Here is a 24,070-nt window from a genome sequence, read left to right on the forward strand (position 1 = left end):
ATAGATAAATACACACAGTCATATGATTTGTGTTGTTACTTTTGATATTTTTCATATTTATTCTAAATGGTTTCTTTGTCCAGTCTTCCAACAGTACTAAAGAAAATATACTATGTTCAAGTGTCAGACCTTCAGTTACAGTACTGACATTTACATTTATGCATTTAGCAGACGCTTTTATCCAACATTTATTTATTTATTTTACCTAACATGTTCCCTGGGAATCGAACCCACAACCTTTTGCGCTGCTATGCTATGCTCTACCACTGAGCCACAGAATAAGATTGAGTTATTATTTAGTGGCTAAATAGCTCATTGTAACTGATTCATCTGATTTTTTTAGAGCAAAACCTTGACATTACAACATTATTTACAGTCATCTCTCTGTAAAGGTGTTAGATCCAGTGTTGGGAAGTATATTTTGGAAATGTAATAGGTTACAGATTACAAGTTACCCTATTTACCCTATTTAAAATGTAATAAGTAGTGTAACTTCAATTTCAATTACTTTATTAAAGTAATGTACCTTTTGATTACTTTTCTAAATTACTAACGAATGTTTTCAACTGTAAATCATTTTGAAACATTTAAAGCAGCTAGGGTTAACCATACAGTAGGACTCAACAATTAAGATTACAATAATTTAATTTTAAAGCACAGTCACCACAAAATCAGACTTAAGCACTCTTTTTTACTTTGAGATCATTCTCAAAGATACAGATTTAAAATCATAAGAAATAGTTTAATAGCTATGATACTGTTTTTGAAATCAAATATTTGCATAGCTATGACAGGAAACACAGGCATCTAACAGTTAATCTTAAACAAACAAAAAAAAAAACACATACATAAACCCAAGTAGTGAATAAAACAGTTATCATAAAAACATGTCCTGTTCTGTGTCCTAAACTCCTGAAACATTGGTGTCTTATATTTTAGAGCAATCAATGCAATTTGGGAAAGAAATCAATTAAATCTGTGTGTCGGTGTGTGTGAAAATATTCAGATGTAACCCCCTTTGTAATCATTAACATTTTCATAAGTAAACTCTAATTACACTTTTTTTTTCTCAGTAAGTATAACTGATTACAGTTACATTTATTTTGTAATTAAATTACATAACTCCGTAACATGTAACTAGTTACTCCCCAACACTGGTTAGATCACACAGTCTCACTGCTGATGGCTTATAAACGGCAAACCCAGGATAGAGAGGATGAGTGAATGTGGTCTGCACTCTGTAGATTAGGTTCATTGTGTTAGAGACGCTGTAGAAGGACAGAGTTCCTGCACTGTGATCCACATACACTCCTATTCTACTGCAGCTGAAGTGTTCAGGGAAATCAGTACAACTGCCATTGTGCCAGAATGAGTAACTAGAAGGAGAACAAGACAGTCTCCAGGATTGATCATTATATCCAAACACACCTTCATTTATCTGTCCCTTCCTGCTTATGTTCTTATATGACACTGATATACCCACACCAAGAGTCCCGCTCCACTCCAGCTCCCAGTAGCAGCGTCCACACACACTCTCTCTACACAACACCTGCAACAAACTATCAAATCTGTCTGGATGATCAGGATACTGCTGGACTCCAGCAGTGAAGGTAACCGCTCTGTTCCTCTCAGACAGACAGAGGTGCTTATTCACTGTGTTTGGATCCAGAGTTAGCCGACTGGAATCTGATGGAGATAAAACACAAAATCACAGAATTTAAATGAGTTTGTCATACATGTTTCTGTAAGTGTAAGAGACTCTTGGGGTATATTGCATATTATTGTATAAATAAATATATAACTTTATTCCATGGTCTGTCTAAATACTCGATTGTGATTGGCTGGCATGTATACATTAAATCCGTTTAATGCAAAGGTAGTTCCAAGTCAGTTTAATCACCATTGTGTATTAATGTGCTGCTTTCATTGACACACACACACAGACACACACACAGAGAAACATTCAGGAGGACAGAAACTTGTTGTCAATGCTGCCCCGTTACTTTTATTAATAAAATAGCTTAGATACTGGATCGTTGCATTATATTCCTCAGCAACGAGGAGGTTAAATCGCTGTTTAAAGGATTAGTTCACTTTCAGAATAAACATTTCCTGATCATTTACTCATAAAGTATGAACCAAAAATCCACACTCAAACTTTTTTCAATCTGCTGGTACATTTTATTTTACATGGGAAACACAAACGTTTTGACTTCTATGCCTCCATGATAATTTACTCACCCCCATGTTTTTTTCAGTCAAAAATAAATATTTTTTTTAAATTATTTTTTTTTTTTTTTTTAAATCATATACTTTTTAACCACAAATGCTTGTCTTGCATGTTGGAAAGGCCACGCATGAAGCAGGCGGAAGTACCGACCCAGTGTTAAGTGAACGTGCAAAGAAAGTCAAAAGTCCTTTACAAAAAAAGGTAAAAAAAAAAAAAAAAAAAACGATGTCGAACGATTTTGAATTTGGAGGACAAAATGTGATGGAGTTTTTCACCCTACCCTACCTTTCTGAACCGTAATACACAGACGAAGATGTAATCGCGTAAAACCTTTCCAGTCGAGCAAGTCAAGTAAAACAAACACTTTTGTCCATTGTTAAATGCTAGTTTAATGATGCCAAGGCATTACATAGCATATGTAGAAATTTATGTAATCCAAGATTTTTTTTTTTTTTTAAAAAGAGCTTTAAAAGTATTATGTATAGGCTAACATTTTGTCACAGCAGGGGTGGCTACATCATTTCAGAAGTGACAGAAATGTCAAATGCAATAATTTTATGTAGGCCTATGTATGTATTTTTATGTAGGTCAGTGTATGTTATCTCTTACTTTGAATTTGCTATAAGAAATCAAATACACTGCTGGACAATAATCAATCATTTGTAATCTATAATGTTTTTCTTAATGGCAATTTTATGATTGTTTTATATACTACAAACACTTATTTAAATTTTCTGCACAGAATTAGGAAGAAATATACTTTATAGTTTCTGTACTATAATAAATGATATGTCAATTAGCACTGCATCATTCATAAATTGTATTTATTGTGTTATTGTCTAAAAGTTTCACCAGTTCATTCTGCTTTTTATTCAGCTTAGCTGCAGCGATAAGCTTTTTGTCCATATTAGGCATTTTTAGTCTTAAGTTCTTAGGGTGCTTTCACATCTCTAGTTCGCTTCATTTGGTCCGAACCAAGGGCAAACAATTATACATTGTAGCATTTTTCAGCTTTTTTGGTTCCTTTTCACACCACACTGATTGCTTTGTTCCGAACCAGTAGAAACGAACCAAAATGCAGTCACATGACAACATCCACATCACTCATTTGCCATGACGTATTTCCTAGACTGCTTTTCGATTGGTCAGAATTTACGTGCGGGAAAATTCCAACATAAGAGGAAAAGCCAGCAAACAACACGGAGACAACACAACTATGGAGAGACTGCGCGGGCTGGTTTTGTCCCTGGCCATAATCGATTACATTGTTTGTATACACCACAATATGCAAACACTACATTTCTATAATGAAACGCGGATGTGGCTTGAAAACAACGTTCTAATGCACTGCAAACGGCGAACGGGCATCGCTCGTAACTTCAAGGTGTGCATTAATCCACTAGCTACCATGCTAAAGTGCAAACTGTCAACAAACACTTCCTCATCCCATAATGCACAGCCCAGCTGACTACGGCAGCTGGTTTAGTCCAAAAATGATCAGTACTTTTTGCAGTTGGGTCTGTTCAAGGTCGGATCACGTTCTCACCACAAACGTACTGCTCCAGAGTTCGTTTGCAAGCATACCGAGACCACCTCTTCAAGCAGGTCTCGGTACGCTTGTTTGGTCCGCCTTTGGTGCACACCCGAGTGCGATTGCTGCTTTCACACCTGCCCAAACGAACCGCACCAAAGGGGGAAACGAACTCTGGTACGATTCAACCGAACTAAATGAGGCAGGTGTGAAAGCACCCTTAGAGCGCGAGATCTCTTCTCTTTCAGGGTGAAAACTTCTTTATCGCATTTTCATGAATTTAAATACTATAGTATTTAACTTTTCCTCTCCATCGGCGAATGATGATTCTGAAAAATGCGCCTGGTGTCTGTTTGCTATAGCAACGAACGCTACTTTCATGCATCGGATTATCAGATAAACCTTGTGCTCTGATTTCAAGGTTGTTGTTAATGCTGTGGTTATTTTAACAGTTTCCTTTGAACATTCAGTTGAACAACTTTTTTAAAACACATTTATCATTCATTGGAATTGTGTGAATGCTTTAGACATTTAGACATTTTTGCTCTGTCCATGCAATAAATTTGCATCCTTTGACTGCTCATGTAATGTCGTCGGCATGCATGCGAGCAATGAACACTGTGTAGGGATCATGTCAATGGGAACACAGTTCATGCATGGAGCTCATTTCTAACAAGCTGATTATCTGAATCAGGTGTGTTAACAAAGAGAGACATGCAAAATATGCAGAGCTGGATGGCGTGAGGACTGGAATTGAGAACCGCTGGTATTGTCATTATAATCCGTAATTATGGCCCCACTGGATGCAACAAATGTCTAGTTTATAATGGGTTTTAATGTTTTTGTCTCAGCGCTCCAGGACACACGGCATCAGAGTATAGTAAGGGGTGTAACATTTCTGTCACACACTTGAGGTATTCAGCCATTGTTCAATCTGTTGTTGATGCTTGAGGCTTAGACCTTTATAATGATATATAGTTTGTAAAGATTTTGTCCCATTCCATCTAATCTATTCATAAACACTGACACATGCAAACAAAGAGCGTTCAGTGCACTGGTGTCCAGATGCAGGTTAACAGGTTAAAAGAATCAAATGTTTTTTTTTTTTAGAAAATGTCTGATCGTTTCGCAAGATAAGACCCTTATTCCTTGGCTGGGATTGAGTAGAGCCCTTTTAAGCTGCACTAAAACTGCAATTTGGACCTTCAGCCCGTTGATCTCCACTGAAGTCCATTATATGAAGAAAAATCCTGAAATGTTTTTCTCAAAAACGTTAGGTTATTGACGCAACCCTGGTTCTTTGATAACACGAAGTGAGGTATCTCACTATGGGAATGCCTCAGGCGTGACGATCACAGAACCACCAATAACCAGGAGAATTTCTTTTTACACTGCCTCTAAACAGAGCCCAGGATGTAGCCATACCTCTAGTAGAGTGTGCTCATAGTCCTACTGGGGGCTCTATATTCACATTGTTGTAACATAACATGATAGCCTCCACCACCCAGTGAGAAAGGCGTTGACGGGAGATAGGATTTCCTAAGAGTCAGCCCATGAGACAAATAGCTGATTGTTCTTACGAAGTGTGCAGGTTCTCTGAACATACGTATACAAAGTACGAACCGGACATAAACTGTGTAACCTCTTCTCCTCTGGGAATGAAAAAGGTGGTGGATGAAAAGCTAGCAGGTCCACTGATTGAACTTCACCAGTGTGATCAAACACTTTAGGTACAAAGGCCGTGTTAGTTCTAAAAGTTACTTTTTGACCACCCGAAGTGAACATCATACATGAAGAATGAACTGATAAAGCACCCGAGTTCACTTGATTCACCACCGACATCCTAGCATGAAGAATTTTTTTATTTATTGAGGAAGACGACAACGAGGACGATCAACCGCACAAAACATAACAGGTTAATGTTTTTTGATTAAACATTATGAGGGCACATGAAGTTAAAAAAATAATGAAGTGCAGGGATAAATTATTTATAATAAACACTAAAGTATTCCATTAAAAAATAAGAATTTTTCATTTTGATTTCATGGTGACTTTAACTGTAGAAAAGGTTCTGCCCTTATCCAGAAGGTCCTGTAGGAAACACAGCACATCCGAAACTGAACACAAGAAAGGAACAATGTTTCAAATCTGTGCACCATCCCTCTAACACCCTCCATTTGAGATTATATAATGAATGTTTCGAGGCAGCCCTCGCATTCTGAATTGTCTCTTTCACTTTCAGAGGTAACCCAGCTGCATTCATATTTAGCCTCTCACGGGCCAGGCCCAGAGAGATAGTTTCTGAGGGGAGGGGTAAAATATTTCCCCCTGTGCTTGTGAGAGGAGATCCCTGCATGCTGGTAATAGCCATGGCTGGTCGTTGAGCAGGTGCGCAATCTCCGCCACCCCCAGTCTCCCCGGCCAGTATGGCGCGATCAGAATCATTACATGTTTGCATTCCAAAACCCTCTGTAGTGTTGGCTCGATCAGGCTCAACAGAGGGAACACGTAAAGTAACACGACTGGCCACTTGTGGGCTAGAGCATCCACACATCGTCGCCGGCCAAAGAGAAGAACAGGGGACATTGCACATCTTCACGCGATGCAAAGAGATTTCCGGCAGCCTGGCCGAATCTCTGCCACATAATGAGGATCACTTGGGGTGGAGTCTCCACTCCCCATACAGAGGATTCCCTCTGGACAGTAAACCTGCTCCCCTATTCATTGTTCCTGGAACATGTGTCACGCGTAATGACAGGAGGGTACTGCTGCTCCACAGTCTTCTGCTGCTTCCACGATCAGTTCTTTCACTAACAAGGGAAGCTTGTGAGAACATACTCCTCCTTGATGATTTATGTAAGCTATCACCATTGTATTGTCCATCCTGACCAATACATGATGATTCTTGAGAAAATGCACAAAATTTTCTCAGAGCTAATAACACTATAAGTAGTTCTAGAAAATGTATGTGCTTCTCTCTCAGTGAAGGAGACCATACTCCTCTCACTGTTCTGCCCTCGGTACCCCCGACCCCCTGACAGATGCATCTGTCATCACCACCAGAGGGCATCCTGTACTAACAAAAGACCATCCTCCACTCAGAAAACACAGGGCTCTCCAATGACGGAGAGCCCTCATGCATTCTGGTGAGATGAGCACTCTGCGGCTGAGACAACCTTGGGGCAAATGCCATGTGAAGCTGTCCAGTTCTGAAAATCCCTCATTCGCAGTAGTCCCAGGGGAACCACTGTCACTGTTGAGGCCATCAGACCCAGTAGCCGAAGAGACATTCTGAAAGAGACTGATCTCCCTCATTGAAAAAGGCAGATGCAGCTGTGAAATGTCTTGATGCGTTCCTCTGATAGAAAAGCTCAAAACATCACTGAATTCAACCTGAGGCCCAAGTAGACTATTTCATGTGAAGGAGTTAGCCAACTCTTCATCTGGTTGATCTTGAACCTAATCTCTCCAGATGTATCACTCGTGTGTGCGTATCGCTCTCTGCTTGCCAATGGGACAGCGCGCAGATGGGCAGATCGTCCAGATATGATGAAACTCTGACCCCTCCATTCCTTAACTGCGTCAAAGCCGCTGCCACAAATTTGCTGAAAACCCTGGGAGCTAAGCTTTGGCTAAGGCCAAAGGGGATTTCATATACTCATATGCTGTACCCTGATAAGCGAACCTTAGATCTTTCCACTGAGCAGGAAAAACAATCTCCCAGATGAATACGTTGACACAAAGTTCTGAGTGAAAGCATTTTAAATTTGTATTTTCTGAGGTGTTTGTTGAGGACCCATAAATCCAAAATGGGACGGAGACCTCCCCCTCTTTGGGGAATCACAAAATACAGGAGTAGAAGCCTATGTGGCTTTCTTTCATTGGAATCACTCTCATCACTCTTTTTCTCATTAAAGAGGATATTTCTTCCTCTAAAACCTGATCTGCTTCCCCTTGGGCCACTGAAATTACCACTCCATTGAACACAGGAAGTTTTAAGGCCGGAACACACACTGTAAACCCTAATAAGTTCACAGAACTCAAAAAATATTTTGTAACAGATTACACAAAAACATTTAAGTGATGTTTTCAAATGTTTTAAGTTTACATAAAATAAAAATTACATTTCCAGTTGCCTTAAATTATCTAAATATTATCTTATAAATATTGATATTTCTCAACTTATAATTAGAGAGTAATTCACAAAAAATTTTCACTATTTTTCAACCCTTATAATGTGGGAAATACACTCAAATGTAACTACTAATGTAGTTATCAAAAAGACTCACAATACTTGCATATTAATATTCAAACATCATGCAGTATATATAGCCTTAAAGTTTTGCTTTCCATCCTCAACCTAACCACAGGGTCTACTCTTCACCACAACGGTAACACTACAAAACTAACATAACAGAAACATATGTAAATCCTAACATAACACAACATTTAAGTACTAACTTATGTCTCTCTATGTTATTCTTGTGTAAAAACACACAAAATAGCACCTAATTTCTACATTTATTTTCCTTGTTTGCTGATGCTATGCATGCTGGGAACTTGAAAATGCAATAATTTTAAGTTCACCTCACTACAACAGCATTTTGAGTTTACAGAACTTATTTCAATTAAGTCCAATGAACTTTCATTATTATTTGAGTGAAATTAACTTTCATTTTTTAATTAATTTCACTGTTCGGTTTTACAGTGCACCAAGCTGACAGCCAGCCGTTGCCCAACATCGGGCCGATGGCGAGCGACGGTTGGGCTAGTTTGTATGATGTGTTCCACTCGTCGGCTCTCGTCGGGCTCACGATGGCGGCAGTTTTCCCAATTCAACATGTTGAATCAGCGTTGGGGTTGTCGGGGCCGTCGGTGCGGTTGAGAGCTATGATTGGATGTTCAGTTTAGCAAACGAGTCAGTGCCTCAGAATTAAAGTGAAAGTGGTGAAAACAAGCATGTAAATGAAGGCAGTCTATCATTGTTAAAACTCAGGGATGAACTGCGCATGCGCCCTTCCCGTCTCCGCTCACTAGCGGTGTTGCAGCACACTCTAGTGGTGAAGGAGGGGAATACAGCAGTGAAGGAGTTATATTCATCTTTATTTATGATTGTTTTAATCTTTTGTGATATTTTTTTCCCACTCTGCGCCTTCATCCCTTGGCCTGGATGCATCAGAGAAAACTTTATTTGTGATGGGATGCTTATGATCTTTTGTCCTTCCTCTCTCAGAACAAACCTCGTAGGTGGAGAGAGAGACAATTCTTGGGGGGCACCAGAGGAACATGTGCCATTTTCCCGCGCACATTGGACTTTGAACTGTCCACACAAACCCATTTCACATTTAAATTCCTTCTCCCTTTTCCCCACGGGAGGGAGAAAGGAATCGTTTTGAAGGGATGGGACAGAGAAACTCTGAGTGCTGTCTCCAAACCCTTCCTGATGCCAAACTGACGTCTCAGGTCGACCTCCTCTTTTTGTTCCCCTGAGGGGTGGTCGACCTGTGTTTCGCTGCTGCGGCTGGAGCAAGACGGGAAGGTTGATAGTCAGAATGTCCCTCCCTCCCTGAAGGTCTGAATTCGGTCGGTTTGGGTGATAAGGCCGAGCTGCCGGATTTCTAGGGAGACAGACCTTGAATGCCTCTTCCTCTTTTTTCTGCAGGTCACATTGCTGACACATCACATTTACATTACATTTACATTTAATCATTTAGCAGACGCTTTTATCCAAAGCGACTTACAAATGAGAACAGTAGAAACAATCAGATCAACAAGAGAACAACAACGGTATACAAGTGCTATGACAAGTCTCAGTTACTCTAGTACAGAACACGTAGCCAGGGTTTTTTTTTTTTTTTAATTGAATATGATAGACAAGAAAAAGAAAAGGTAAGTACTAGTATTAGTTGGTTAAGTGCAGGCGAAAAAGATGAGTCTTTAGATGTTTTTTGAAAAGGAGTAAAGACTCAGCGGTTCGAACTGAGATCGGGAGGTCATTCCACCAGCTGGGCGCAGTCCAGGAAAAAGTCAGTGAGAGTGATTTTGAACCTCTTTGGGATGGCACCACAAGGCGTCGTTCACTTGCAGAGTGCAAACTTCTGGAGGGCGCATAAGATTGAACTAATGAGCTTAGGTAGGTTGGCGCCGTGCCAGTGGTCGTCTTGTAGGCAAGCATCAGTACCTTGAATTTAATGCGAGCGGCTACTGGTAGCCAGTGTAACCTGATGAGGAGAGGAGTAACATGAGCTGTTTTTGGCTCATTGAAGACAACCCTCACTACTGCATTCTGGATCAGTTGTAGAGGCTTGATAGTACATGCAGGAAGGCCTGCCAGGAGAGCATTACAATAGTCCAGTCTGGAGAGAACAAGAGCATGGAGAAGAAGTTGGGTGGCTTGCTCTGACAGGAAGGGTCTAATCTTCCTAATGTTGTATAAGGCAAATCTGCAGGACCGGGTCGTTGTAGCAATATGGTCGGTGAAGCTTAACTGATGATCCATCACAACTCCTAGGTTTCTGGCTGTCCTGGAAGGAGTAATGGTTGACGAACCCAGCTGTATAGAGAAGTTGTGATGAAACGATGGTCAATCATCAACCACCAGCAGTTCAGTCTTAGTAAGGTTGAGCTGAAGGTGATAGTCATTCATCCAGCTAGAAATGTCACTCAGACAGGCTGAAATGCGAGCAACTACTGTCGGGTCATCTGGTTGGAATGAGAAGTAGAGTTGAGTGTCATCAGCGTAGCAGTGATAGGAAAAGGAAAAGCCATGCTTCTGAATGACAGATCCTAATGACATCATGTAGATGGAGAAGAGAAGTGGTCCAAGTACTGAGCCTTGAGGAACCCCAGTAGCAAGTTGTTGTGACTTAGAAACTTCACCCCTCCAAGACACCATGAAGGATCTATCAGAAAGGTAGGAGTTAAAGCCACTTGAGTGCAGTTCCAGAGATGCCCATCTATCTGAGGATGGACAGGAGAATCTGGTGATTAACGGTGTCAAAAGCAGCAGACAGGTCCAGCAAAATGAGTACTGAGGATTTTGAAGCTGCTCTTGCCAGTCGCAGGGCTTCAGTAACCGAGAGCAGGGCAGTCTCAGTTGAGTGGCCACTTTTGAAGCCAGATTGGTTGCTGTCCAGGAGGTTGTTTTTTACAAGAAACATAGAAAGCTGGTTGAACACAGTTCATTCAAGTGTCTTTGCAATGAATGGAAGAAGGGATACCGGTCTGTAGTTTTCTAGAAGTGCTGGATTTAGAGATGGTTTCTTCAGCAGTGGGCATACCTGAGCCTGCTTAAATGCTGAGGGAAATGTTCCAGAGTGAAGAGAGGAGTTGATAATGTGAGTAAGTGAAGGTATAACTGAAGAAGAAATCGCTTGAAGGAGGTGAGTGGGGATCGGATCAAGTGGGCAAGTAGTAGGATGACTGGACAGGATAAGTTTGGAAACGTCCCTCTCTGAGAGTGGAGAGAAGGAGGAGAGAGAGTGTGCATTAGTCATTGTGAAGTTATCCTCAGTCTGCGGTGTTAAGAATTGATCGCTGATGGTTCTTGTCTTATTTGTGAAGAAAACTGCGAAGTCGTCAGCTGAAAGAGTCGATGGAGGAGGAGGTGGAGGCGGATTAAGAAGAGAAGAGAAGGTTTTGAAGAGTGTCTGAGTGTCACAACAGTTGTTAAATTTTGTCGTGGTAGTATGATGTTTTAGCAGTGAAGACATTTGCAGAGAAGGAAGAGAGGAGGGACTGATACACACTGAGGTCGGTAGAGTTTCTTGATTTATGCCATTTCCTCTCTGCAGCCCTGAGTTTAGAGCGATGTTCACGGAGAACATCGGACAGCCAGGGGGCAGATGGGGTGGAGCGTGCTGGTCTAGACGACAGTGGGCAAAAGTTGTCCAAGCAAGAGGTTAGAGTGGAGCAAAAAGTGTCCGTAGCACTGTTCGTGTCCAGAGCTGAAAACTGCGAGAGTGAAGGAAGTGAGGATGAAACCACAGAGGATAGGCGAGATGGAGAGAGTGAGCGTAGGTTCCGTCGAAAGGTGACCTGCGTTGGAGCGTGTGCCGCTTCAGGAGTAAGTGCTAGGTTAGCAGTTATGAGGAAGTGGTCTGAGGTGTGCAGTGGAGCAACTAAAGAGTTGTCCACTGAGCAACAGTGCGTGTAGATGAGGTCCAGTTGGTTGCCTGATTTGTGAGTCGCTGTAGTAGACACTCGCTTGAGATCAAATGAAGTGTGAAGAGTGTTGAAGTCAGCAGCCTGGGGTTTATCTAGGTGAATGTTGAAGTCACCAAGCAGTACCAGAGGAGTACCATCTTCACGATAGTTTGATAGCAGCACGTCCAACTCCTCCAAGAAGTTTCCCAATTGACCTGGGGGACGATAAATGACCACAAAGTGGACTTTAACAGGGTGGGTTACAGTAACAGCATGTGACTCAAATGAACCATTACCTGTAGGTGGTGGCTGAAGATCAAATTTCCAATCTTTTGATATAAGGAGACCAGTACCTCCACCCCTCCCAGTCGTACGAGGGGTGTGGGAACAAGTGAAATTAGTGGAGAGGGCTGCGGGAGTGGCAGTATCTTCAGGTTTGATCCAAGTCTCAGTCAGTGCCATGAGGTTGAGTACGGAATGAGTAGCAATAGAAGAAATGAAGTCTGCTTTGTTAACAGCAGACTGGCAGTTCCAGAGACCAACTGGAACAGAGAGCGTAGTAGTAGAGGTCAGAGGGACAGGCCTTAGATGTGTCGGGCAGGCCTTCCTTCGACATACATAGTGTGCTCTCCGAGTGTTAGTAGTGATAGTAGGGATCTGAAAGCACATAGTGACTACAAGTGACCAAAATAAGTATTTGAGGACAAGCTGTACAAAAAGTGAAGGGGAGAAAAGCAATACTCAAGTGCCCTGTCGGTGTCCTTGCTCTGGGGAGTCGCGCAGGTAGAGTCGATGGTCTTAACACTCGTCGGTCTTCACACGAGGAGCCTTCACACGAGGAGGCTTCACACTAGAGGGCTGCCGCGACCGCTGCCGCGGTGACACTTACCACTTATATATTTGCCTGATTACCTGTGATGAAGTCAGCTGGTCACGCCTCCCTATTTAGCAGACCGAAACTGGCCAGTCCCGCGATAGGCAAACGCAAAACCAAACGCCACTTCACACGTATTTACCAGGGTAAGACACAGAGTAAATAAAGCACAGTTTTCCTAGCAACGATGATCATGCAGTAGTCTAATGAGAAAACGAGGCAAAACACTTACAAACTGCTGTCCTTATCTGTCGCTCGACTGTTTCTTCTGACAAGCGCTTACAAAACAGCTCTTTAAGTTGTGCTTTACTGGCTATGGTCACGCCTCCCTATTTAGCAGACCGAAACTGGCCAGTCCCGCGATAGGCAAACCCAAAACCAAACGCCACTTCACACGTATTTACCAGGGTAAGACACAGAGTAAATAAAGCACAGTTTTCCTAGCAACGACGATCACGCAGTAGTCTAATGAGAAAACGAGGCAAAACACTTACAAACTGCTGTCCTTATCTGTCGCTCGACTGTTTCATCACTGTTACCGTCGTGCCAAACATGGCCTTTGGATCAGTAGGGGCATCCAAAAACTCCACTTTCTCTTTGGCAGAGAGGCCTGACAAACCCAGCCATAGCAGTCTCTCTCCCACAACCGCAAAGCCCATTCTCCGACTGCAACTCTGAACTGCTTTGCAGGACATTCACAGGTTTAAATGTTGATGATGACACATACAGTATCTCCTCCCAGAGTGACCAATAACGTCGCGCAGTGAGGACAGCCCTCTGGGTTTGACAGAGCTGCCTGAGCATGTTTAGTGCCTAAACAGGAGATGCAGAGGCCATGTGAACCCTTCGTAGAAATCCACATTCCACAAGCACATGGATGGGAAGAAACACCCTTTTCCTCCGAGGCTCTCCAGCTCTTTCGCAGTGGCCATGGAGCCTGCACTCTCTTCTTACAGTTAGCCCACCACAATGTGACAACAAGTACGGAGCTGTGCTGCAATACAGAGCTCTCCTTATCCTTCTTCTTGGTGCATGGTGAGCACCCCAAAAACTTGGAAAATAAATTGAAAACTTAGAGCAGAAAACTTGATGCATTACTTATTTCACTCTAAGTGAAGTCACTCAACAAACGTTAGGAATGTTTTGCGTTTGGGATGTTACCTTGCGGCTCCATCTGTAAACTGTTAAGCAAATAATTCCCGAAGTCTGCTGAGCCAGCTTCCAAAAATCTTCCACAGGGAAGAGTGCGAGAATGACGAAACGGCAGGCAGCTGTGGTTTATATACAGAGAGGCGGGACTCCCTGATCGCTGCAGTGATTGGTCTGCCATGGTTGGTAGACGTGGGGTTATTGGTGCTTCTGCGATCGCTCATGGCCGAGGCGTTCCCATAGTGAGATACCGAATGAATGTTAGAAAGAGAATCTTAATTTCTTTGCGACTGAAGAAAGAAAGACGTGAACATCTTGGATTACATGGGGGTGAGTAAATTATCAGGACATTTTTATTTTGGAAGCTTCATTGTTTGTAGAGATGCACAGACGGCTAACTCACTCACGCAACATATCTCTCTCTCTCTCTCTCTTTCTCTCTCTCTCTCTCTCTTTTTTTAAATTCATTTCATATTGCTTTATTGGCATGACATACTTAGGTACATTTTGCCAAAGCATTGTACATAACAGTATAAAAACAAACAAAACAAAAATATATATAAAAAACATCCATATATAATTTATATAAACATTAATGGTACTGCTAATGCAGATGTGTTGTTCACTATCATTACCTCTTAGTTTGTGGCATATATAAATATGATGTGCTACTAAAGAGGAAGTAGGTCCTTCACCAAGTAGTCTAATATTCTTAATTTGACATTTTCATGGAGTGAATGGAACTCAGGAATAATTAGCTGTATTTGAGTGTACAGTGAGTCTCTTAAGGATGTGTATTTGTCACAGTGGAGGATCGGTAATTAATTCAAATAAATTTTATAAATCATCCATTCAAATAAATGTGATCTTATTTCCTGTAACCTGGACAGTAAATTACAGTTTTGTTTAATATTTATTTAATGTCATCATTTGATTTAAGATTTATATACAGGCTTTGTTTTGTCTTTAGTCTGTCAGTTTAGGCAAATTCAAAATTTCAAAACTAAATATATGTTTGTTTTTTATCTTAGAATGTAGTTTATATACATATTAACTTACTGTATATGTGGACTATTTAGATTGATAGGGTTAGAACTTTGTTTCATTAAAGATTACATTTTACATTACATTTATGCAGACGCTTTTATCCATAGCCACTTACAGTGCATTTAGGCTAACATTTTTTACCTAACGTGTTCCCTAGAAATCGGACCCACAACCTTTTGCGCTGCTAACGCAATGCTCTATCTCTGAGCCACAGGATAAATGACTCTATATCCACAGCATTTTACATCTGCTCTGTTTATGAGAAGTCTTTTAAAAGTCAAACCTTCTCAAACCTGCACTTATGGTCTGGTAAAGTTTTATTTGTTGAAGTCTAGTTTAGAGTTTATTTATTTTCTCTTATTGTTGTGCAAGAATGTGTTTTAACTGATGTTAAAAATCAGGGTGATTACAGATCTATTTTAAGCATTTTCATGCTTTATGGCAGTGTGTATGTGTGTGTTTCATGTCCTACATTGCAAGAACTCCTCTCTGATCTTGGGTTCATTGGTGGGAATGATTTCAATGTATGTTGCTAAGGAAAAAGACACACAATATTTATACACACAATAATATATTAATATATTATTTGAGATTCTTCAACATGATGCAAGACTAATTTCTATGAGTTAATGTCTGCATTTTTTTTTTACCTTTGCCAGAAATCTTGTCTATTTCCTCTCTACAGAAATCCTGCAGTTTTTCTTTCAGTTGAGAGACAGACTTTCTCACATCATCAAAAGAGAGGAGAGAACTGACAGTGACATCAGGTATATCTGTAGATTCAGGAGGTATATCAAGAGACTGGAAAGTCTACAGGATGAGATAAACAAATAAAGTTACAAAAAATAAATAAATAACGGTTTATAACATTCACCAGCATTGCAATCACATGTTTACTCTGTTTTTTCATTCAAATCATCTTAAGATTTGGGTCTTTAATGACCTAACCTACCACTTTGATAGTATCTGTGTTTAATTTGCAATTGTACATTTACATTCATTCAGTTAGTAGACACTTTTAATCCAAAGTGACTTACAAATGAGCATTACAAGAAAGAGATTTATTTTAAGAAGGTAATAAACTGTGAAGTGCTAACCATACAAAGTTATAAAAATTGTCTAGTTAGTTCTGCATCAGGATAAAGTTATGGAAAAGATGCTTAAGACATTTCCTGAATATTGTAAGGGATTATACACTTCATGTAGGGTCAAAGTTTCAATTTTGCCATTAGGTGGATGTATTGGACTAGATATACCGTAGCTGAGTAGGGTGTGGTCTATGTGCACCTGACAGTTAAAGGAAGTTCTTTAGCAATCTGGAGTCTTGCACCACTTTTTAACTGAGGAGGTGGAGGCCAGAAGGTGAAAACCAGTTCAATATACACAACATCTCATCTGGTCTATGAGATTTTCTTCATCTGTTTAATCAATCAAGCAAAAATCGTGAAGGCTAAGAAAAATAACAGCACACTTGTTCACAATAAGCCACATGATTCATGTCTGTCACAAATGTGAGGGACAAGTTAAGTTTATTACTTCGAGTAAAGGGTTTGTTCAATTTAATAGCCATAATTTTGAGCAATAGTAATAGTGATGTTTGCCTTAGCAAACACCACCAATCAAATTTTAGTTGAAATGTAAATGAAAAACATCAAGACCTTGCTATACCCATCTGTGTTTCTGATCTGTTACCTGAAGGAAATGGATGTGATCATCTGTTTGTGAAAGCTGCTCCAGTTCAGCGTGTCTCCTCCTCAGATCATCAATCTCCTGCTCCAGTCGATACATGAGTCCTTCAGCTCGACTAACTGCAGCCTTTTCACGTTCCCTGATCCGCTGTTTCAACTCAGAGCAGATTCTCTCAATGGAGTGGATGAGCTCAGTAAAGATCCTCTCACTGTCCTTCACTGCTGTCTGTGCAGAGCACTGTTAAACACACATCACAATCAGCTCATACTGGTGTCTAACACAGTCTGTGACCCACAGTGGGCTGACTGAAAAAGCTCAAACACTGGAAGGGAGTCCAAACTGAGTCTTAAACATTTCTTGTTCCTTCAAACTCACCTTATGAGACTCCACAGCCTCTCTTAGCTCCTCAAGATCTTTCTGCCTCTGCTGGATTTTCTGCTGGAATTTTCTCTTTCTCTCTTCTAAAACCACCTTTACGAAAATAAAATATTAGTATAAACTTCAGAAATATCACCTAAAACTAAATAGACAGACAGAATGAAAATCATTGTATAAATTCAATAATAGTTAATCATATTCATTTGAGGTTTCAAACTATGTAGTATGAGACTGCCGTGAAGCTGAACAAATGAAGAAAAGCAAAAATGAAGAAACTGAACTGTGACTCAAGAGTTCATATGGACATAATTTTGTATAATAGAGTTGCACATACAGATATTGCCACATTTAAATGGAAATTTTTAGTGCAGTTTTTATACTGGATATTTAAGGAAATAGTAACCCCTGAGTAACCCCACTGTTTAAAAACAACGACAACAAAAAGCCTACAGCAGTTGAAAATGACAGACCACTTTCGATCCATCCTGTCAAAAGAGTTGTGTGAACTCAATAACAAACAATCTGGCTTCAAAAGCAGACATTGCACAGAGACTGTCCTTCTATCTGAAGCTGAAACTAGAGGTGTGTTTGACTTTCATCAGTTAATCACTGGGGAACCTCATGGTTCACTGCTTGATCCTCTGTTTTTCTCCATATACCAACATCACAGGGCACTATCCGAAAGGCATACAGTATGGCTTCTGCTATCACTGCTATGCAGCTTGTATGTCTACTTGCCTGGCCAATATCTTGGCCTGAATGAAGGAACGTCATCTTCAGCTCAACCTTCAGAGGACAAAGTTCATAATCCCAGTTTGTAATCCCAGCCAACCCTTTAGGGGACCGCAACATCACTGTATTACTGGGATCAATATACAAAAAAGGCCTGGGTATTTCTGTGTTCCACATCATCTAGCATGTGTTTCTCAACTCCATTCCTTGGGATGCACTACCCATAATGTTTTATATGTTTCCCTGTTTAACATACCAACAAGCTAATGAGTAGAATCAGGCACTTAACAATATATCTAAAACTTTCTGGGAGGTGGGTCTCCAGGACTGAAGCTGAGAATCACTGTGTCATGGTACACATGAACCCAGATGCAGGTATTTACTGAACAGAGGAATGAAGATGACAGGTAAGACTCAACAATGTGATCAAAGTACTATTATTCATGCCTTTTCAGGTAAACAGAATAGCACACAACACAAAGGAACAGAAAGGCGAGGAGGTAACACTAGGGATTACTTTTATATAGAGATGCTGGAGATAATGCTAGAGATCAATAAATGGTACGCAGTTAGTACGGTGGAGCCAGGGGATCAATGCACCCAGGATAAGCTGGGAACCACAGCTCCACTCAAATACTCACTGGAACAGACATGGGGACAATCTCATACACCTGGTCAGAGTTGGTGGCAGGCTCAAGCTCCAGGATGGACATGACGGCAGACTGTGGACCTGTGGTTGGCATTGGCTCTGGGTCTGCGGTGGGCTCTGGCTCTGAGTGGGGACAGACTAGGGAGTGTTTCTGTGATGGCTGGGGATGGCATTGGTGCCGTGACCCGGGTAGGAGTGAGGTTTAGGGGGGTGAGTGTAACGGAGGCCAGCGAGTTGGTGCTGTGCAGGCAAACCTCACTCCCCTGATCTCAAGAGATGCACTAGCGACTGGCGCTAGATGCTGCAGTCTTTAGACTTCTTGTTAATTCGTCTGCCTCCCATGCCGGAGACCCGGGTTCGAGATCCACTTGGAACAAGACCAGGGTGTGGCGGTGAGGACCCGGGAGAGAGGGGTTACATATGCACACATCACTACCTGATTATGCCGGCATTTACCATCTTATAAATCAGCATGGTGTTGTGTAGTTGTTTTGCCTATTCCAAATGAGTTAGCTATTATGCTTGTTTTCACTGTTTGCTCAAATATTTTGTAATTTTCAGTTATTTCTCTAAAAATGTCACAACTCATTATTTTAGACAGAATTACCCTTATTACTTGTGAGAACCCCCCAAACTTTTTGACTGTTGGGCTTCTAGTCTCATGATGCACTACCAGACAGTCCATCTATAATTTTTTGTTATTTAGTGTGATTAAGTACACACGGGTTAACATAGATTGTTAATTGTGTATATTCAGTGTTTCATTATTTTTATACTGTTGTGTATAATGAATTGTATATTTTGTCCCTGCTTGTTCATTTGGTAAAGGCAGAGGGTGGCGCTAGCCCTTATAAATAGGAATCTATGGAGCTCAAGAGCAATGATGGTGGAATGAAGCTTTGCGAAGCACCCTCAACTGTATCTTAAAATGGTTTGTTACTCAAAGCTTTTCAACACGTTGCACACAAATTACATATTGTGGCCAAAGATGTAAAAAGGTGTCTTTTAGCCTAGCCATTTTTGGACTGTCATATAATAAATCAATTTGTGCTACGAAAACCATATAAAGCAATAAAAATAAAAATGTCATTGTACTTACACAAAGTATGAATAAATTATTCCTCAAATAAACATATAAAAAAAAAATAAATTAAAACAAAATAAAATATGTGTTCACACATTCTTCTCTTTGTGGGCGGAGAGAGAAGGGCCAGGGAATACCTGTGTGTCAGGATGTACAGTATACTTCTTTTTCCTCTCCTTGGGGTGGGGTGGACGGTTTTAAGCTGCTGCAGCAACAAATGAACGCTTTCCCCAAGGTCCAGAGCCATCCGGTCATGGTTACTGGCCAGCTTGCTGCCTGCTGTAGACAGGTCTTAGAGCCCTAGCATCCACTGATCTCCCTTTTGCTGCCGTGGCTGCTGCAATGCCCTGTCGATCTGGTTGAGAGGGTGGTCATGATGCTTACGTAGCAAAATGAGGCTAAAAGCTTAATCCTCCTGTTTCCTGGGGGTGCTGGTTTCTCTCATTTTTTGAGGGCTTGACCAAACAGACCCTTAGGAGGGTCGTAAGCAGTATCCATTACTTCCGATTTCTGCGTGTCGCCCAAGCCTGTCAGGTTTAGCCGTAATGCTCTCTCACCTGATATAGCCAAGCTATCCTTTGATAGACCGATGCGGTCAGCAGTTACATCTTACTCTACAGTGAAATCTGAGAGGAGGCAGAAATAGAGCGTAGATTTGGATGGAGATGATAGGCCACTGAACACTCTACTGCTGAGTGTCTGGCCAAATCCAGCTCTCCCATCCCTTGAGTCTCCAACATGGAATAACCCTTGGTAGGTAGCTTGCTCTTAAAGGGGCTAGACCAATACCGGGACACTTCCTTCATGCAAGCAGGCATGGCAGGCAGTAGTTGTCTCGCTGCAAGTTGCGCAGGTGGCAACCTTTTCCCATCATAAAGGTTCCTCTGAACTCCTTTGGAGTCTTAAATTTTGCTGCGTTTCATTTAAACACCTTGTGCAGATTACTGTCTGCTTGAGAGGCCAAGTCGTTTATGTTAGGTGGTCTAGACTGTTGGTCAGGGTAGAGGGAATTGTCTTCCTCCTCTTCATCGTCCATGTCTAAATCAAGGGGGTCAAAGTTAGCATCGCACTCCCGTCCTCGTCCCCCAGTTCAACCTCCTCCTGAGTGAGCAGGCCCTTAAACAGTGGAGGCATACCCAGGGATTCGGCTTCCATCATGTTTGCCCAACTCGTAGTAGATCGCGTGAGATGGTCAGTTGCCACAGATTGTGTGGCAGCTCCAGACAGGCATGGGTCCTGCATTTCAGCCACAGCCACTCTCAGCCTCCTTTCCAAGATTTTTACCGGCAGTGATGCACAGTGAGCTCATGTTTGTGGGTCTGCGAACAACATTCGAGCATGCTTCGGGCCCATACACATGATGAACATGGGGTGAGGGTCCCTGCCCTAGATGGCAGCTCCACATGACAAGTTAATTAAATCTTCTGAAGGCTCGCCTTGACACGTAAAGCCTTAAGTTGACTTGACGTCACCTACCATTGTAATTTAATATGTAATAGGCCGATTAGAACAGTTTGCCTTGACAAAGACACTATTTTAAATTTTAAGGATGTCACAATAGTGACGGGTTCCAATGACCGTCTGCCCGTTGAACAGTTCAGCGAAATCAGCAAAGTCAGGATGTGCCGAGAGAGCTTGCTGATGTCTCCCATGGGAGGAAAGTGTGAATGATTTTGGCAGGGGTTGACCTGACTGATATAGGTGAGGCCACAGGTCTATCAAAGAAAGACGTGGTGTCATAAGAGCTTCCGCAGTTGGTCACACCCAAAGCGATTCTCATAGTGAAACACTGAGTGAAGTTAGAAAAAGAACCATAGATTAGATTAGATTAGATTAAACTTTATTGTCATTATGCAGAGTACAAGTACAGAGCTAATGAAATGCAGTTAGCATCTAACCAGAAGTGCAAGAATATGGTGTTTTATATACAGATAAGTGCAGAGTAAGTGAAGCTGTGATTTACAGAATGTACAGTGGAGTTGCTGTATACAATATTAAGCAGAGTATGTACAGGATATAAATAGGAATGCAATATAGGACTATATGTACATTATGAACAGCAGCACCATAAGAACAGTGGTAATAAATACAGTTGGTTGTGTGTTCAATAGTATTGTTAAACAATGTATTCTATGCAAAATATCAGTAGTGCAATAATTTTTTATAGAAATAGTTTACTGTGCTTTGTACAGTAACAACGTTAGATAGTTTACAGTGTAGTAGCTTGAACAATGTACAGTCTGTGAGAGGCATCCTTGATGATGTTTCTTGCCCTGCCCAGGCAGCGCTTGTGATAAATGTTCTCAGTGGTAGTTTAATGGGTTCCGGTGATCCGTTGAGCAGTTTTCATCACCCGTTGGAGTGATTTGCGGTCAGCTGCAGAGCAATTGCTGTACCACACTGAGATGCAGTTTGTGAGTAGGCTTTCAATGGTATAGCGGTAGAATTCCACAAGGATCTTGGGACTCAGGTGAACTTTCTTAAGGCTCTGTAAGAAGTAAAGGCGCTCCTGTGCCTTTTTGACCAGGGTGGAGGTGTTTAGGGACCAGGTGAGGTCATCAGATATGCCAAGTAACTTGAAACTCGACACACATTCCACTACAGCTTCATTGATGTAGATGGGGGTGTGTGCATGACTCCTAGTCCGCCTGAAGTCCACAATGATAGGGACAGCAACCAAAGTAATATCAATGATAGCGACTCCATAAAACTGAAAAGTCAAGAGTCCAATAGAGCAAGTGTCCTTAGTCCTAACCACACACTAGTCCTCAAAAGTGAAGCCATCACATTTCGATCGTCCCCAGGTGGCTGGACCCAGTATAGGTCATAAACCCCGCCCTCTCCATGTAATCTAAAGGGACATGGGACAAACTAAATAATTAAATTTCACTTTAAATATTTTGTTTTCAAACATGGTTTATGTAATTTGATGTGAATTTTATCACACTGATGTAAGTTAGGGTGTTCGTTTTTAAAAAATAAGTTTGGTTTTAGTTAGTTATGTGATGCTATAAAAATGGGAGTGTGACGTCATGATTGACAGCTGAGACTGACAGCTTCTGTGAGTGAACTGAGGTGCTAACAGACTTTTTCTGGATCTTCAGGAAGAGATTGGAGCTGTACTTACCTTATTTTAACACAAGCCTCTCATACGAAAAATCAGCAGACAAAAATTGGAGCAGTCAGGCTAATTTAAAAAAGGGTCAGGGGGGTGTGTTTGCGGTTGACTCTGCGGGAGTGTGGGCGGGACACTTTGCTCTCTACTGTGCAGACTCTGGTCCCAAATCACCGCAATATGGCTGTGCCCTTTTGGGACAATGGCGGCTTCACTTTTCTTCAATGGAAGTGAATGAATGTGCGTCGTCCATCTTTTTAACAGTCTATGGTAAGGAAAATTGCAAGGGCCTCAACGAGGGAGAGGGGGCCCAAATGCGATTTCTACCATGAATGAGTCACTCCCGTTAATAACTATATTGTGTGTGAATGAAACCATATTAAGGACTCAAATACAGTCCCACAACCGTTGCCTAAATGTAACATTTTATATTTTACAGATTTTTATTACCATTACAGTTTTGCACCATTGGTAACTTGAGAGTGACTTACCAGTTAGTGCATTAAGACACTGTAGAAAGACAGAATATAAATACAGAAATCCATTATCACTTCGTACCTGTTTCTTTGTCCTCTCTACTACAGCTGCTACAGTATCATGGTTTTTGTGATTATCCATCGTGCACAGATAACAAATGCACTGCTGGTCAGTATGACAATAGATCTCCAGTAATTTATTATGTGTTGGGCAGATCATCTCCTGAAGTCGTCCAGTGGCTTCTGTCAGATTGTGTCTCTTACCTTTAAAGAAATTCTCATGTTGTTGGAGGTGATTTTGACAGTAAGAGTTCAGACACACCAGACAGGACTTGACAGCTTTATTTTTTCTCACAGTACAGACGTCACACTCCACATCTTCAGGTCCAGCAGGAACAGACGCCTGGAGTTTGGTCTTCTTCAGTTGCTCCACCACTTCACTCAGAACAGTGTTTTTATTTAAAGCAGGTCTTGGAAGGAAGGTCTGTCTGCATTGAGGGCAACTGTAGACTCCCTTCTGATCCTCCTGATCCCAGTAGCTTGTAATACAGCTCATACAGTAACTGTGTCCACAGGGAATGGTCACTGGATCCTTCAGGAGATCCAGACACACCGGACAGCTGAACTGATCCTGAGAAAAACTGGTTTCTGCCATTTCACTGCATGTACATTCAGACAGAGAAACAAACATCAGCTCAACAACACTTAAGTTTCACTTTCTCTGAACAAACAAAACAGTTTCCTGGTTGACGAGACTTCTGCAAAATAGGTGTGTCTAGGAATTTAACTATAAAATCTACAGAACGGAAATAACTCATCAAAAAATGAGGCAAATTTAACAAAACAAATATATAAAACGTTAATTGTGTGGCAGACTTTAAAGCAATCCAATTGGATTTAGTAGATAAAAACACTAAACAACATGATATATTTATTACATTTATTGTTTCGTTCTTTATAAAATACCACTG

At 41.2% G+C, this 24,070-nt stretch overlaps 1 protein-coding gene across 1 annotated transcript; it reads right to left on the minus strand.

Moving 5' to 3' along the window:
• Positions 1 to 1,034: 1,034 nt before the first annotated feature.
• Positions 1,035 to 23,915, minus strand: LOC109096518 (tripartite motif-containing protein 16-like). Its single transcript, XM_042763147.1, has 6 exons — positions 23,182 to 23,915; positions 17,041 to 17,136; positions 16,669 to 16,902; positions 15,627 to 15,786; positions 15,449 to 15,508; positions 1,035 to 1,686 (listed from the first exon to the last, which is right to left on the minus strand). The coding sequence occupies exons 1-6, from the start codon at positions 23,788 to 23,790 to the stop codon at positions 1,142 to 1,144; spliced, it is 1,704 nt and encodes a 567-aa protein (XP_042619081.1). The 5' UTR covers positions 23,791 to 23,915; the 3' UTR covers positions 1,035 to 1,141.
• Positions 23,916 to 24,070: the final 155 nt, after the last annotated feature.

The sequence above is a fragment of the Cyprinus carpio genome, chromosome A9, assembly GCF_018340385.1.
Source record: "Cyprinus carpio isolate SPL01 chromosome A9, ASM1834038v1, whole genome shotgun sequence".
Lineage (NCBI taxonomy): Eukaryota > Metazoa > Chordata > Actinopteri > Cypriniformes > Cyprinidae > Cyprinus > Cyprinus carpio.

Coding starts and splice junctions, on each gene's coding strand:
- LOC109096518 (XM_042763147.1), bottom strand. CDS start 23,790: ATGTTTGTTTCTCTGTCTGAATGTACATGCAGTGAAATGGCAGAAACC. Junction 16,903..17,040: donor AGGCTGTGGAGTCTCATAAG/GTGAGTTTGAAG, acceptor TGTGTTTAACAG/TGCTCTGCACAGACAGCAGT. Junction 15,787..16,668: donor ATCACATCCATTTCCTTCAG/GTAACAGATCAG, acceptor CTCATCCTGTAG/ACTTTCCAGTCTCTTGATAT.